The 16,159-nt window shown below is 44.5% G+C and overlaps 1 protein-coding gene across 2 annotated transcripts in view; it reads left to right on the forward strand.

Annotated features, from left to right (window-relative positions):
- Positions 1-13,115, forward strand: part of dgkh (diacylglycerol kinase, eta) — a 465,735-nt gene extending 452,620 nt beyond the window's left edge. Inside the window, exons 30-31 of one of the 2 annotated variants that reach the window (XM_067992509.1) lie at positions 809-939; positions 9,840-13,115. In XM_067992509.1, coding sequence (XP_067848610.1) covers positions 809-939; positions 9,840-9,929 — 221 coding nt within the window. In that variant the 3' untranslated portion in view covers positions 9,930-13,115. The remainder of the gene's footprint in view (positions 1-808; positions 940-9,839) is intronic. The other variant, XM_067992508.1, reaches the window with a different exon arrangement.
- The last annotated feature ends 3,044 nt before the right edge of the window (positions 13,116-16,159 follow it).

Here is a 16,159-nt window from a genome sequence, read left to right on the forward strand (position 1 = left end):
ACTGCACAGTTACGTACTAACTCTGGCAATAGGTCTTCAGTACAATGGTGTGCTCTGTGGCAGGCAGGAGTAAGATGTGGCTGTGCTGCAGTTAGTACGACCGTTCATCCATCGCAACCACAAGCTGATCTAGCCAACGATCCTTCAGAAAGGAAAGAATTACAGGCTTATAGCTTCTTCAGGTTAAAGGCACACACATGTCAGCCCATTCAAAATGCCACTGTATTTCACAATCAGTGTTATTTCAGATTGTCCCTCAATAACATTTTGACATGTTAGGATTTCATTACAGGGGCAGTTTTGCAAGGAAAGGCTCCTGATGCGAAACCTCACTAGATAGGAGCACAGGTCAGGGTTCTGGGCTCTAACTTCATTGTAGGGCCAGATCTCCGACTGCCTAGTGAGGCTCCACAAAATGAACTCACCTCAAAATGACCTCTTCTGTATGTGTTGTATGATATGTCGCTCATTGTGAGTGCCCGATTGAGCTAGTTTCCACATAGCATATTTTGGTGAGGGGCTACTGGATTAAGCTTCAAATCACAGCTTTACAGACATGACCTTGTCAGTTATAGCAAACGTGTTCATGTCTTGATAGAATGCAAGGATGTTCAGTGCTCAAAGGGTCAATACAATAACAATCGTTTGCATGGAAAAGCTACCTGGTGATGGGCTAGATGAATGTAAATGTTATTGTCCTCACCCTCTTTACCAGCACTGCTAGCTCCTCTGCTCTTTCCCACTCTTGCTTAACCTTTGCTTATGAAGCATGAAGGAATTAAGGGGCTTTTGCTCTTAACTTTGGTAGTTCAAAAATGGGGCACAGATGAAGTTGCTTCTTGGCTGGAGCTGCTCAGCTTGGGAGAATACAAAGAACGCTTCATCCGTCATGACATCCGAGGCTCTGAGCTATTGCACCTGGAAAGGCGTGATCTGAAGGTACTTCCTTTAAAGACCTTTATGCTACTTATTTTCCTTGCATTTATGCCTTTTTTCCCCTCTGTTCTCTGCTGTGCTTTGGCTTGGCTTGCTGTATACGATCGTGTGATGAAGCTTAACTAATATCTACCAAACTGATTGTCACTGTTGTTGGATGTGTGCATGTTAAGTGACATGGTCTCTCCACAAGGCATTTTGTACATCGTACCTAAAAGTACTTTTCTTTCTACTCCAGCCCATTACATGTATGAGGAGATGCGTAACATACCATGTGGAGATACTACTTTGGGCAGGGCAGTACTGGATTTCATAGAAGAAGAAAAAATGTCTACATCTGTGCTTCTATTTCAGCTCTCTGTTTTGCCTGTTGTCTGTTCTTTTCCCACCTTTTACTCTCTCTTTGTTGTAGTCTCTCATCCCTGACTGTTTCCACGGTGCTGCTTCCTATGTTTGGCTGAATGGTCAGGAGTCGTTGGTGCAGTTCCAGGACTGGGCTATCAGGATAGAATGGGTTGGACCATTTCCCACAGTGAGATTAGACAGTGTAATATTAATGCCTCTCATACTATCACCCACCATTCAGGCTGTTAGCCCTGCTGCCGCACTTGAACTTGAGTTATCTGCTAACCCTTTCAAACCCACTTACATAAAATTACATGGAAATTACAGCACAGAAACAGGCCATTCGGCCCAACTGGTCTATGGCGGAATTTATGCTCCACATGAGCCTCCTCCCACCTTACTTCATCTCACCCTATCAGCATATCCTTCTATTCCTTTCTCCCTTATGTGATTATCTAGCTTCCCCTTACATCTATGCTATTCGCCTCAACCACTCCATGTGATAGCAAGTTCCACATTCTAACCACTCTCTGGGTAAAGAAGATTCTCCTGAATTCCTTATTGGATTTATTAGTGACTAACTTTTATTTATGGCCTCTAGTTTTGGACTCCCCACAAGTGGAAACATCTTCTCTGTGTCTATGCTATCGAACCCCTTCATAATTTTAAAGACCTCTATCAGGTCACCCCTCAGCCTTCTCTTTTCGAGAGAAAATAGCCTCAGCCTTTCAGAATCAGTCTTTCCTGATAGTTGTACCCTTTCAGCTCTGGTATCACCCTTGTAAATCTTTTTGCACCTTCTCCAGTGCTTCTATGTCCTTTTTGTAATATGGAGACCAGAACGGTGCACAGTACTCTGAGTGTGGTCTAACCAAGGTTCAATAAAAGTTTTACATAACTTCTGTGCTTTTGAAATCTATTCCTCTAGGGATGAACCTCATTGCTTTGTTTGCAATTTTTACGGCCTTGTTAACCTGTGTTGCTACTTTTAATGATTTGTGAATCTGTACCCCTAGATCCCTTTGCTCATCCACCCCATTTAGACTTTTATTTTCCTGAATAAAGCTCCAAAAGACTTGGCACTCAAATATCACTATACAGATTCTTTTGTCCACTATTTTAGCAAAGCTATTAACTTGTTAAATTTATTTATTTTAAACAGATTAGCGCTTCCTTTAAGTAGCAGATACCCTTCCTGCAAAAAGCTTATTTGCAAAGGCCTTTGCCATGAAAAGGGGGATTTTTACGATCACTCAGTTAAAGGATTGGCAGTGGAACATGTTTACAATGCTCTGCCCTTATCAGCATTGAGTAGTTCCAGGTCAGCAATCCGCGCAGAGTAAAACTCCACTCTTCCCCAACCTGTTTAGTCCCAGTCTCAGAAAGGAAAAGCTGCTACACCAATGTGACATTCCTGTTTCCCACATCAGCCATCCTTGAAGCCTCTCTGACGAAAATTGCCAATTTGTGCTGCATTATGGACAACAACAAGTTGTGTTTTATCAATCGTCTTTAACAGTAGTGACCAAAAATGTTGTTGAACAGGTTGATTTTCAACTATAAGCCCCTGCCTGTCCAACACTTATCAGATGATCTAATTGAGGTGTTTAAGATGGAGAGAAACTATTTCCTCTGGTTTGGGGGGTGGGGGTCCAGAACAAGGGAGGACAACCTTAAAATTAGAGTTAGGCCGTTCAGGGGTGATGTCAGGAAGCACTTCTTCACACAAAGGGTGGTGGAAATCTGGAACTCTCTTCCCCCAAAAAGCTGTTGAGGCTGGGGGTCAATTGAAAATTTCAAAACTGAGATGGATAAATTTTTTGTTAGGCAAGGATATTGAGGGCTACGGAACCAAGGCGGGTAACTGGAGTTAAGATACAGATCAACCATGATCTAATTGAATGGCAGAACAGGCTTGAGGGGCTGAATGGGCTCCTCCTGTTCCTATGTTTCTAGATACATCCTCCTACAATTATAAGTGGGGATATCAACTGTATCTGTAATCCCCAGGTAGAGACGCTCCCTAGCAGTCTGGCTATACGTTATATAACTCTGGCCTTGGGCCACTGATGTCAGGACTTGGTGTTGTAGAATGTATGGTGAAGGTATAACTTGACAGCCTTGGATTGCAGGCTTTCACTTCAATCCCCACAAATCCCATTCAGCGATTGATTCTTTCGTATTCTTGAGGTCAGGCTTGCAAGGTTACTCAAAATTACACAGAAATGACAACACGGAAAAAGGCCATTTGGGCCAACCAGTCCCTGTTGGTGTTTATCCTGCACAGGAGCAGTAGTACGACCCACTCTGTTCCCATGTCCCTTTATCGTCCTTTTCTTCAACCACCTATTGAACCTATTCTTAAATGTTGGTGCGAGGGCCGATTCTACCCCGGAGTGTGTTTTGGCTGGCTGGCTGGGTGGGTGGGGTTTGGGTCGAGTCGAGTGTGTAAGTTTCAGGCCTGGGATAGTTTAACGCCCAGGCCTCATATAAAGGCCGCCGGTCCGGTTTCCATGGTTCCAGGCGGGAAGAGGGCACAGAGCTGCTGCCGGCAAGAGAGGATTGGCGGCACGTGGCAGGGAATGGGTTTCGGGAAAACCTTGCTGGGGTGGGTGGGGCAGATGTCCGGGGCAGCGGAGGCCGTGACTTTCCTTATGGGGTCCACAGGAGCACTGCTGCTCCTTCTGACCCCATAAAATAAATTTTGTTCACTTCCCTTCCCCACCAGCGACTCACCCGCTTCATCCTGACGAGAAAACCATGGCAAACTCCCTGCTCGGGCCTGTGTCCTGTAGAGTCATGGGACCCTGATTATTGTTTATGCAGGAATCTCCTACCTGCGCCCTCTAGGCACCTCATCCGCTGCCAAAGTCAGCAATGTTAAAATCATCATGGCGGGAAATGGAGCCGCTCCATCTTAACTGCTCTCCCACTCCATTCTCCCCCATCATGGAGAGTTAAAATTGTCCACCGTGATCTCAGCTTCTGTCACCAACTCCGGTAGTCTATCCACAGCCTCGCAACCCTTGGTGTAAAAAGGTTTCTCCTGCTCTCTGTCCTAAATCTCGAAAATTTAATCTTGTATCTATGTCCCCTCATTCTAGCCCCCTCAACCACTGGAAACACTGTGCTTCTATCTACTCTGTCCATCCTTTCATAATTTTAAACACCTCTGTCAAATCTCCCCACCATCTCCTCTGTTTTGATGAAAGGAGAGAGATTTCTGTGTACCCCAGTGGTTCCAGCAATGACAGTGCCAGGGCTCCCAATGAGTAGAGTAGATGGTGTCTTAAGCCTCCCACCTTGGTGACCCTCAGTCCCCTCATCACTTTCAGAATCGTTTAGAATTTATTTTTTTACAACACAACAATATCCCTTGGGAACCTATTACTGTGCTGTAGGAGATAGGCACAGTAGGATCGGAAGGAATTAGACTCTGTCCTGACCTCCCACTAGCTCCCTGGAGTAAACCAGGATTTAACACAAAATCATTAATGCTCAGAAGAGCACATTTCTCTTATGTAATTTTTTCCTGAGACACAACAGGTAATGGGGCTGAACCTACATTATGCGCTCAGGTCCCTGGAGTGGGGTTTGTACCCCGATCTTATCTGACTCAGAGGCAGATCAGCATTCCTTGGGCCAAAAGGAATAAAGGCCCCAATATTTTCCCAAACATACACAGTGTTATATTTAGGAAGAAAACTCTGCGCGGGGTGGGAGTGGTGGGCGACGCTCTGCGTGGGGGGGGTGGGTGGGTGTCACCCCACGCGGGGTGTGGGGGTGGGTGGGTGTGTGTCACCCCGCGCGGGGTCGGGGGGGGTGGACGTCACTCTGCGTGGGGGTGGGTGGGTGGGTGGGTGTCACCCCGCGCGGGGTCGGGGTGGGTGGGTGTCACCCCGTGTGGGGGGTGGGCGTCACTCTGCATGAAAGAGCCCTGCTCTCACCTGACTACTGAGTGGTATGAGTGGTATTATAACTAAGGGGAGCAGGAATATTATTTTAGGGAACAGAATGAGGAGGACCCTCCTCCCGTGACCCTATTCACACTTTTGTAATGGTTACATTTCTGCTTACCCTCTCATAGTTGAGTTTCACGTCGATGAAAATCTTTATTCAAGCAGAAAAGTCACCCGGTCCGGATGGGATGCATCCTCGGTTACTGAGGGAAGTAAGGGTGGAAATTGCGGAGGCTCTGGCCACAATCTTCCAATCCTCCTTAGATATCGGGGCGGTGTTGGAGGATTGCAAATGTTACACCCCTGTTCAAAAAAGGGGAGAGGGATAAACCTGGCAATTACGGCCAGTCAGCCTAACATCGGTGGTGGGGAAACTTTAAGAGGCAATAATGTTGGACAAAATTAGTTGTCACCTGGAAAAGTATGGGCTAATAAATGAAAGTCAGCACAGACATGTTAAAGGAAAATTGTGTTTGACTAACTTGATTGAGTTCTTTGATGAAGTAACAGAGAGGGTTGATGGTTGATAGTGCGATTGATGTGTATATGGACTCTCAAAGACTTTTGATAAAGTACCACATAATAGACTTGTTAGCTAAATTAAAGCCCTTGAGATTAAAGGGGAAGTGGCTGCATGGATACAAAATTGGCTAAAGGACAGAAAGCAGAGAGTAGTGGTAAACAGTTATTTTTCAGACTGGAGGGAAGTATACAGTGGTGTGTCCCAGAGGTTGGTATTAGGACCACTGCTCTTTTTGATATATATTAATGACCTGGACTTGGGTATAGAGGGTATCATTTCAAAGTTTGCAGATGACACGAAACTCAGAAATGTAGTAAACAACACGGAGGAAAGTAACAGACTTCAGGAGGACAGAGACAGACTGGTGAAATGGGCAGACACATGGCAGATGAATTTTAATGCAGAGAAGTGTGCAGTGATTCATTTTGGTAGGAAGAATGTGGAGAAGCAATATAAACTAAATGGTACAATTTTAAAGGGGGCACAGGGACAGAGAGACCTCAGGGTGTACGCATCTGGGGGTGTACGTATCTGGGGGGTGTATTTCTGAAGGTGGCAGCACAAGTTGAGAAAGCTATTAAAAACACATATGGGATCCTGGCCTTTATTAATAGAAGCATAGAGTACAAAAGCAAGGAAGTTATGCTAAACCCTTATAAAACACTGGTTTGACCTCAGCTGGAGTGTTGTGTTCAACTCTGGGCACCACACTTTAGGAAGGATTTGCAGAACAGATTTACTAGAATTTTACCAGGGATGAAGGACTTCAGTTATGTGGAGAGATTGGAGAAGCTGGAGTTGCTCTCCTTAGAGCAGAGAAGGTTTCAGAGGAGATTTGATAGAGATTGTCAAAATCATGAAGGGTTTTGATAGAGTAAATAAGGAGAAACTGTTCCCAGTGGCAGACTGGATGGTAACCAGAGGACACAGATTTAAGGTAATTGGCAAAAGAACTAGAGGTGACATGAGGAAACATTTTTTTACGCAGCGAGTTGTTATGATCTGGAAGGGTGGTGGAAGCAGATTCAATAAGAACTTTCAAAGGGGAATTGGATAAATACTTAAAGGGAAAAAAGTTACAGGGCTATGGGGAAAGAGCAGGGGAGTGGTACTAATTGGACAGCTCTTTCAAAGAGCCGGCACAGGCACGATGGGCCGAATGATCTCCTTCTGTGCTGTACCATACTATGATATTTTTCCTTTCTGTCTCTTTTTTTCTCTCTCTCTTAATCCAATCTATCTTTCCCTCTTTTTCTTTCTGTACCTGATTTAACTCTAATTCACCCACCTTCTCAGTACTTCCTCTGTTCATTTCTCAATCCTTTAATCTCATTGATTAAGGAGATACACCGTTGGTCCCGTCGTTCACCAAGGTCCCTGATGCCCCATTGCCCTCGCATTTCCAGCAAGTTACGGTGCAAATTGTATTCAAACTGAAGGGTGCAGAAAAAAGTCTAACTAATGGGGCATGCCACGAGATGCTCCACTCCAGCAAGGTTTGGCCCAGTGTGTTTATATAGTGTCTTCATGTGTCTCTCAGAATGATTTGAAAACATGCATTACTCCTACTGTTGTTATGTAGGAATTGCAGTATCCATTTTGTGCATAACAACATCCTATAAATAACAATGAGATGAATGACCAGTCAATTTGTTTTTAGTGAGAGAAGAATGTTGACCAGGACACCAGAAGAAGTCCCTGCTCTCCTTTGAAATAGTGCCATTGAATCTTTGGTATCCACCTCAACAAGCACCCAAGCCTTGGTTTAACCTGTCATCTGAAGCCTGGCACCTCTGCCAATACAGTGCCCACAACACTGCATAGGAGTGCCAGCTTAGATTACGTGCTCAGGCCTCGAAGTGGAGCTTGAATCCACAGCTCTCTGGCTCAGAGGCAAAAGTGTTACCAACTGCTAGGAAGCCATTTTGATAAGCGAGTAGAAACCACTTTGGAAGTTTCCAAAAAGCTCTCCATGCTTGGCTGCAAAATGCCACACCCATTTGAGCACATGGATTGATGCATTGCCTTTCAAGGGAGCCATAGATTCTGTTAACATATCCAGGCAAGGAGGGCCAGCAGTGGCCCAGAGAAACAACAGCTTGCACTTTCAATATTAGCCTCCCAAAGTGGGAAATCCTATCCAGTGGTTTTCAGACAAATTCACCAATCCTGCACCCCAGCAGGGAGCCTCACTCAAAGGGAGCGCAGGGCGGGTTCAACACTTGAGCGCCAATTCTCCCATGGTGTTCCCTTCAAGCTAGGCTGCCTGCTGGGAGCGTGGGCTCAGTGAATTGACTCTGATATTTTAGCTTGCGAAGTGAATGGGTGAAGGAAGCTCTCAGGAACGGCTACGGCATTTACTCCAGTGTCTGCTGTGGCTCAGTGGGTAGCACTCTCACCTCTGAGGTTAGAAGGTTCTATGCTCAAGTCCCACTCCAGAGACTCGAGCTCATAATCTAGGCTAACAATCCCAGTGCAGTACTGAGGGAGCGCTGCACTGTCGCAGGTGCAATTGTTTGGATTAAATTTTAAACCGAGGCCCTATATACCCACTCACGACCATAACTGCTCAGTTCTGTGTTGATCAGTCAGGTGACACATGTACCCTTTTTAATAGAAATTAATTTCAACTACGATCCCCTCAATGGACTGGGAACATGGGGCTTGACCCAGGCCCCGAGACGGGTAGGTGGCTGAATGGCGAGGATTTAGGAACATTGAAGATGACCATCCCTTTGGTAAATAAGCTGTCTTCCTCCTCATTTTATCTCCTCTGTAATCCCCTGAGCCACTACTTGGAAATGTTGTATCACTGGCTCAAATCTGGGAGGACCCATCGGGCAAGATCTAAGGATCACTCCATCAAACTTCATCACAGGAAAGATCCAGTGCCAGAACTTTCTAATGCCCTCAAGTCCCATTTAGCAACTTGGGAGGTTCTTGCCTTTATTTTCACACTGCTTTGGGAAGACTTGCTCGCACACAGTCGGAAAGTGGGTGGTTTTACTGTGTGGGTGTCAAGAGATTAACTTCTAACCGTGCTATGTAACTCTGAGAAACACTGACTTTTTGAGAGTTTTTTAAAAAAAAATCTAAAGTTGACAATGCAAACTGGAAAAGTGTTACATTGTCTGTTAAGCTTCTCTCTCTCTCTAAGTATTAAAAATGGGTCTTCACAGGCTCGGTGCAGACCGATAGATGTCGCAGAGTCAGCCGTGGCTCAGTTGGTAGCACTCTCGCCAAAGACCCGAGCACAAAATCCAGGCTGACAATCCAGTGCAGTGCTGAGGGAGTGCTGCCCTGTCTGAGGTGCCGTTGTTCAGATGAGATGTTAAACCAAGGCCCTGTGTGCCCTCTCAGGTGGACGTAAAAGATCCCACGGTATTATTTCGTAGAAGAGCAGGGGAGTTCTCTCTGGTGTCCCGGCCAATATTTATCCCTCAACCAACATCATTAAAAACTGATTATCTGGTCATTATCACGTTGCTGTTTGTGGGATCTTGCTGTGTGCAAATTGTCTGCTGTGTTTCCTACATTACAACAGTGACTACACTTCAAAAGTACTTCATTGGCTGTAAAGTGCTTTGCGACGTCCTGAGGTCATGAAAGGTGCTATATAAATATAGTTCGTTCTTTCCTTCTCAAGATTCGGCAGGGGCGGGGGGCAGCTGCTTTCTCACACTGCAAAGAACAGTCGATACTAAACGTGCAGGAAGTACTGCTAGGCTAGGTAAAGTAAAGTTTCCATGGCCAATATTTTGTAGTCTCCAAAAGGATTGGAGAACTCTGAACCATCATGGGCTTAAGGGTCTTGGAAGGAGATCTATCCAATTGCATGTGGAGGGTGAACTATATTCAAAGACTGAGAATAAATTGAAGAAAGGTAAGTCATTTTGATATTGTTTATCAGCACAAAGCTCTTGCTGTTGTCTATAATACTGCCATTTTGGTCTGACCAACACAGATATCGTTTCCTTGTTATCACGTGGCATGAGTATATGGCTTAGGTAGCTGAATAAAGAATAAATTTCAATAAAGTCATGATGCAAAAATGTACTTTTTCTTTGTTCCTTCAGGATCTGGGGATAACGAAAGTTGGCCACATGAAGCGAATTCTCCAGGGAATTAAGGACCTCGGCAAAAACACTTCCATGGCAGAAGTGTAGCTGTTCTGGTGCTATCTCCGAAAATAGAGGGGCATTGATTGGAATTCCTCAGGAGTCTGGGGATTGTATGACATTCTGCAGGATTCGTGACCTAGCTGCCATCACAGGGTGGAATGTTCAGGTGTTTGCTTCAGTTAATGTGTTTTTCTTCTACCCTTAAACTGTCATGAGTTTTACTGAGGGTTTTGTGCCAATGCAGTTAACCCTTAACAGCCATTTTAGATTGTGTTAATGTGACAAGTCCTAATATGCATCGGTAAACATGGGTTTACACTGAACTGCATAACCCTCCTGGAAACAAGGATGCTGCAAAATGGTAAATACAGGTGCAAAATATTTCAGGACTTCCTTCAGCGAGGGCCGTGGATCCAAAAACGGCTTGTTTTTATCGCAATTACATATCAATTTAATGCAGACAATTGCCTTTATTGCTTTAGAACGTGGAATTGATTTGTATCCTATACAATATCTGGAGTGGACTCATTATCAGTGTTTCTTGACCTGTGCATACGGTCTGCAGAACATATCACTCGATGGCCAAGGAGTCTAATCCAGACCGATGTAGGAAACACATGCTGTGTAGCATGCATGCAGATTATGCCGCATGGTATGCCTGCTTGAACTCTTTCTAGGATTGCATGACATATGCCTAATGCTTTTTTAAAAAAAACACTTGAACAAGTTTTATATCTGTTTAATAGAGCGTAATTTATTACTACTGAAGTGTTTGTTAATGAAAGGTTGTTTCTGCTCCTCTGTGTTATATTTTGCATGAGCACATTTCTTTGGCAAGGACTGGTTCACAGGAGATGGTAGAGTCGTGCTGCCTGATCCAGAAAGGGGCAGCCTACCTGTTCCCTCGTTTGAGGGCAATTCAGTGGCTATTTGGTTATTCCTGAACAGGGAGGGGTCATGGCAGGGTAGCACTTATCATGAGCATCTCCGTGCTGGATGTATTTTTTATATAATATATATATATTTGTGTGTGCAGGTTTGCTGGCAATATATGATTTTGGAATTTAATGGGCAGGAAAAGCATTTATTGCATTTTTGACCATAGCAGCTAGTACAAGAAGTTACTATAAAAACCATGGGGACAACTTGTTTTTTTCCCTCATTTCAAGTTCAACAGCAGCTTTTCTGGACATCCTGAAGCTCCCTGTGAACTTCTGCTGAGCAAAAATGAAAAGATAAAATAATGGAATAGAAACAGTTTTAACAAAAAAAACACAAGGAGGACAGATTCTACCTGTGCAGTTCATTAGAATATTTTAGGCATGTTAAATTTTCCGACTGGAAGTGCCTATTTCCATCATCATTGTGTTTGTCATCCTCTTTATTTTCATAACTTTCCCCGTATGTTTTCCAAAATCTGCTACGAGCAAGACTGTGGAACGCTGATGACACCCAGCTCTACCTCTCCATCACCTCTCTCGACCTCTCCACTGCCTCTGTACTGTCACACTGCTTGGCCAACATCCAGTTTTGAAGAGCTGTAGATTCTTCCTAGTAAATATTGGGAAAACCGAAGCCATTGTCTTCTGCACCTGCCACAAACTCCGTTCCTTAGCCACCGATTCCATCCTCCTCCCTGGCCACTGTCTCAGACTGTTTGTAACCTCAGCGTCCTATTTGACCATAAGCTGAGCTTCCGACCCCATATCCTCTCCATCACCAAGACTGCCTACTTCCACCTCCGTAGCATCGTCACCTCAGCCCATCTCCTGCTGAAACCTCGTCCATTCATTTGCCACCTCCAGACTTGACTATTCCAGTGCTCCCCTGGCTGGCCTCCCATCCTTCATCCTCCATAAACTTCAGCTTATTCAAAATTCTGCTATCCATATCCTATTCCACACCAAGTTTTGCATGCCCATTACCCCTGTCCTTGCTAACTTATGCTCACCCAATGCCTCAAATTTAAGATTCCCATCCTTTTGTTTAAATCCCTCCATGGCCTCACCACCTCCTATCACTGTAACCCCCTCCAGCCCTATAATATCCTCCCCCAAACTCGTTTCCATTGATTCCGGCCTCTTGTTTATGCCCCCACCCTTCACCCCACCATGGGCAGCCATGCCTTCAGCCACCTAAGTCCCATTCTCTGGAATTCCCTGCCTAAACTCCACCGTCTCTCCTTTAAGACCCTTCTTAAAACCCATGTCCATGACCAAGCTTTTGGCCACGCCTCCTAAAAAAAAATCTCCTCCTTTGGCCTGGTGCCCATTCTTTCCTTACATCTGTCTGAAGCACCTTGAGGCATTTTTCTTTGTTAAAGGTACTATATAAATACAAGTTGTTATTGTTACTGCTTTTTACATTTCCAAAAATGTGCAGTAAGGTCATCTTGCAATATTGGCTTTGGAATTCCATTGAATTTCAATATCTGGAAGGGCAGAACTGTGAGCTTTCCCTGCTGGCTCATAGCCTTAGGAGACACGGGCATGGGTCAGAGAGAGCGAGTCCCAGTTTCTGCCCTCGAGTCTTTAATGTGAACCAGCTGTAGATTGGACACTTCTTTACAACAAGAATAACAAATCCTTATTATGATATTGATTGATGTTTTCACAAAGCTTGATTGCATAGTGCTATAACATTTAAAATATGCACTTGACCTGCATCACTATATTTAATGATATATATGTGCTGCTCTCTTGGATTGGTGTTGTACTGATAGAGAATTTATATATAAAGGACATTAGGAAACTGAATCTGGATAAATGTTGGTCAGAATATTGAGTCATACCCACTTAAAGGTCATGTGCAAAATCTTCCCCGTCCCCCACCCCCCAGGATTGCAAATCTAAATACTATTTGCTTATACTGCCATATTATAAATTGGGTTCTCCTTCATTCAGGTCTCCTGCACAGCTCTGCCAGAGATCTCATACAGTTCTCGTAATTTGTCACGAGAAGGCACGTGTCTGCCTCCGTTTGAATTGTTTTCCAGGTCCTAGACCCACTTACTACTCAAGGCACCAGTCGGTTCTTGCACTCTACCTACCACCAGCAGTTCACACCAGTGTGTAGGTGTTGGCAAGGCAGAGATCTTGAACCAATGTCAGGTTATCTTTCCCCAGTAGAACAAACAGCTGATGAAATAGTCACGTAAAGATTCAGCCATACTTGGCGTGGTACTGAAGCTTACAGGCAGGGACAGATCCTACATTTGAACACTGGTCTTCCACAGGGCAGCAATGGTGGGGGAGGGAGCGGAGCGGGGGGTGGGGTATGGTTTGGCTGTTACAATTGGCCTCAGTGCCCCTGAACTACTGGGGGGGTGGGTATTTAATCTAGTGATGCAAGAAGTGTGCATGTGCGTACATTGGTTGAGGACAGGGGAAGGGTCAGCTGTTACCACTCTGCGGTCCAAAAGTCCTACAGTCTGGGTTGGCGTAAGGTGAATGGTCACTCGGATGAGGTACTGGCGACCCACTACCACTTATGGAGCTTTACTCTAACTTGAGTTGCTGCCTTCAGGAAAGAAGGGAGAAGAGAGGAAACTCAGTAGAATGATCACTTCTGTTGAATTATCTCAGCTGAATAAAGGCATCAACCTTTAAATGCCTGTAACAAGGTATTCCTGAAATCAGACAGTGCTTTCCGTGCCTAGTTTTGCAGTGCATTTTAGAGCCCCATATCTTCTACTTAAACCCATACTGTTGGATCACAAGTGTCCAAATCAACATTAAGAACTTAAATTTTTACAGAGGTCTTCACGAAAAGGAATGTCTTCAAGTTTGACGAGGGAGGTAGAACATAGGAAAAGGAGGAGGCCATTCAGCCCCTCGAGCCTGTTCCACCATTCAATTAGATCATGGCTGATCTGTGTCTTAACTCCATTTACCCGCCTTGGTTCTGTAACCCTCAATACCCTTGCCTGACAAAAATCTATCAATCTCAGCTTTGAAATTTTCAATGGACCCCCAGCCTGAACAGCTTTTTGGGGGACAGAGTTCCAGATTCCCACTACCCTTTGTGTGAAGAAGTGCTTTCTGACATCACCCCTGAACGGCCTAGCTCTAATTTTAAGGTTATCCCCCTTGTTCTGGACTCCCCCACCAGAGGAAATAGTTTATCTCCAACAAACCTTTAATCATCTTAAACACCTCAATTAGATTACCACTTAACTGGTGAAGACTAGAATATATTTGAACCAAGTGGAATACTTCAGTGCCGATGGGAAGAACGTATCTTCCAAAGAAGGAGCCGTCAAACATATTCTGACTCGTCTTGCATCGGCAGCATGATCAAATCCAAAACCAATACTGAATCTCCTCCGGCGATTCATCAATATAGTATAGAATGACACAGGACCTGGCCCTCTGATGCTAAACACCAGTGACAATTCTTCTAGATAAAGAAATAGTTGACAACCTGTCGTAGAAAATACACTGGCGTCAATCTACCCCCTCCCCTCAGTGTTTGACCAGTTCAAAGGATCGTATTCCTGACATGCACGGCAGTTGCAACAAGAGGTTCATTTGCTCACCAACCAACCTGAGCTTCCACGTCTCCTAGCCACGAATCCAGCTTTGGTATGGTTAATCCCATCTAATCTACCAAACAACCGTAATGTACAGGACCTTTGCAAGGAGTCAGACTTGGTAACTTGAGGATTTGGAGCCAAAATCATTTGAAAACCTCTAAGCCATGAGGTTGCCGCTTCAAAGAAAAACATGAAGGCGGCAAGGAAGAGAATGAGCATCTTGCTGAGGAGACTTTGGGATCTAATATCTCATTTACGTCTTTCCCAAACCTAGATGATCTCAAAGGTTGTACAGTTGCTTATCAGTGAAACAAGAGGATAGTTTCTGCACTTATTCAACTGATATCCAGGGCCATGTGGGGTAGAAGCAAGAAAGCATATACCAAGTGACATAATGCATGACCTACATGCATTAAGCAGACAAACTCTGCAAAGTTTTTGCAAGACCCAAGGATGTGTTTTAACTCATTAGTGAGGGGTCTGTGCTGGTCACAGCACTGCACTCAGGGATTGGCCAGTGATCACAGTTAAACCCAATAGTACACGACGGGGAATCCAAGTTGGATGTCCCTCCATTGGATTTATTTGAGTGAAGTTTTCTCAAATAGGGATAGGGAACTGTCCTATCTTTCAGAGGCTGAACAACATTGTTGTCTCCTATTACCTACCTCTTCCTCTCTCCTCTACAATTCATAGAGTTGATGAGGCTCATTTCTTTGGTTGCCATGATGGAGGCAGTGGTCCAACGTAAGGAGGTGCAGCAAACAACACTTAAAATATTGTCTTAAAATACAATACAAGTCATGCTTTGTTCTATCCGCCTCCCCCCACCACACACACACACACACACACGCAGGCTCCTTTCATCAGCATTAAAGGAAACCACTTAGGATCAGACAAATCATTTGCCAGCGAGTCTGCACATAAGACAGAACATCCCCTATAAAGTGACTAGATGAGGCCCAACTTCCTTCAGCTGCCTACTCCCATGCCATGGAGACTTCATGCACTATTGGACCCACCTGACGCCATGTGTGTTTTTGCTCTGTGAAACTCTACCAAGAATTTACCAGGGTCTTTCCCTCTGTGGCCAAAGGGCATCGCCATGCTGTTAGTTGGTTCGCTACACTTGAGCTATTATTTGCAAATCACCAAGAAGTTAGGGATTCCTGATCAATAACACATTTAAAAATTCTCTAGCAATGAAAGAATATTTATTGTAATCCAGGCACTGTGCCCAGGCAGCGGGAAATTTCTATATTTCCACACAAAGATCGAGCAGCAGAGTGAGCGGTTCCTGCTCAGACCAGATAATGAGGAGGTACTTAAACGGCTGGCAGCGCTCAAAGTAGAAAAGTCACCCGGTCCGGATGGGGTGCATCCTAGGTTGCTGAGGGAAGTAAGGGTGGAAGTAATGGAGCTTCAGGCCACAATCTTTCAATCCTCCTTAGATATAGAGTGATACCAGAGCACCAGGAGGGTTGCAAATGTTACACCCCTGTTCAAAAAAGGGGAAAAGGATAAACCAGATAACTACAGGCCATTCAGCCAAACATTGGTAGTGGGGAAACTTTTAGAGACAATAATCCAGGACAAAATTAATTGTCAGTTAGAAGAACATGGGATTAATAAGTAAAAGTCAGCATGGATCTTTTAAAGGCAAATTGTGTCCGACAAACTCGATTGAGTTCTTCAATGAAATAACAGAGGATTGATGAAGGTAGTGCATTTGTTTATGTAT

The sequence above is a fragment of the Heptranchias perlo genome, chromosome 11, assembly GCF_035084215.1.
Source record: "Heptranchias perlo isolate sHepPer1 chromosome 11, sHepPer1.hap1, whole genome shotgun sequence".
In the NCBI taxonomy this organism is placed as follows: domain Eukaryota; kingdom Metazoa; phylum Chordata; class Chondrichthyes; order Hexanchiformes; family Hexanchidae; genus Heptranchias; species Heptranchias perlo.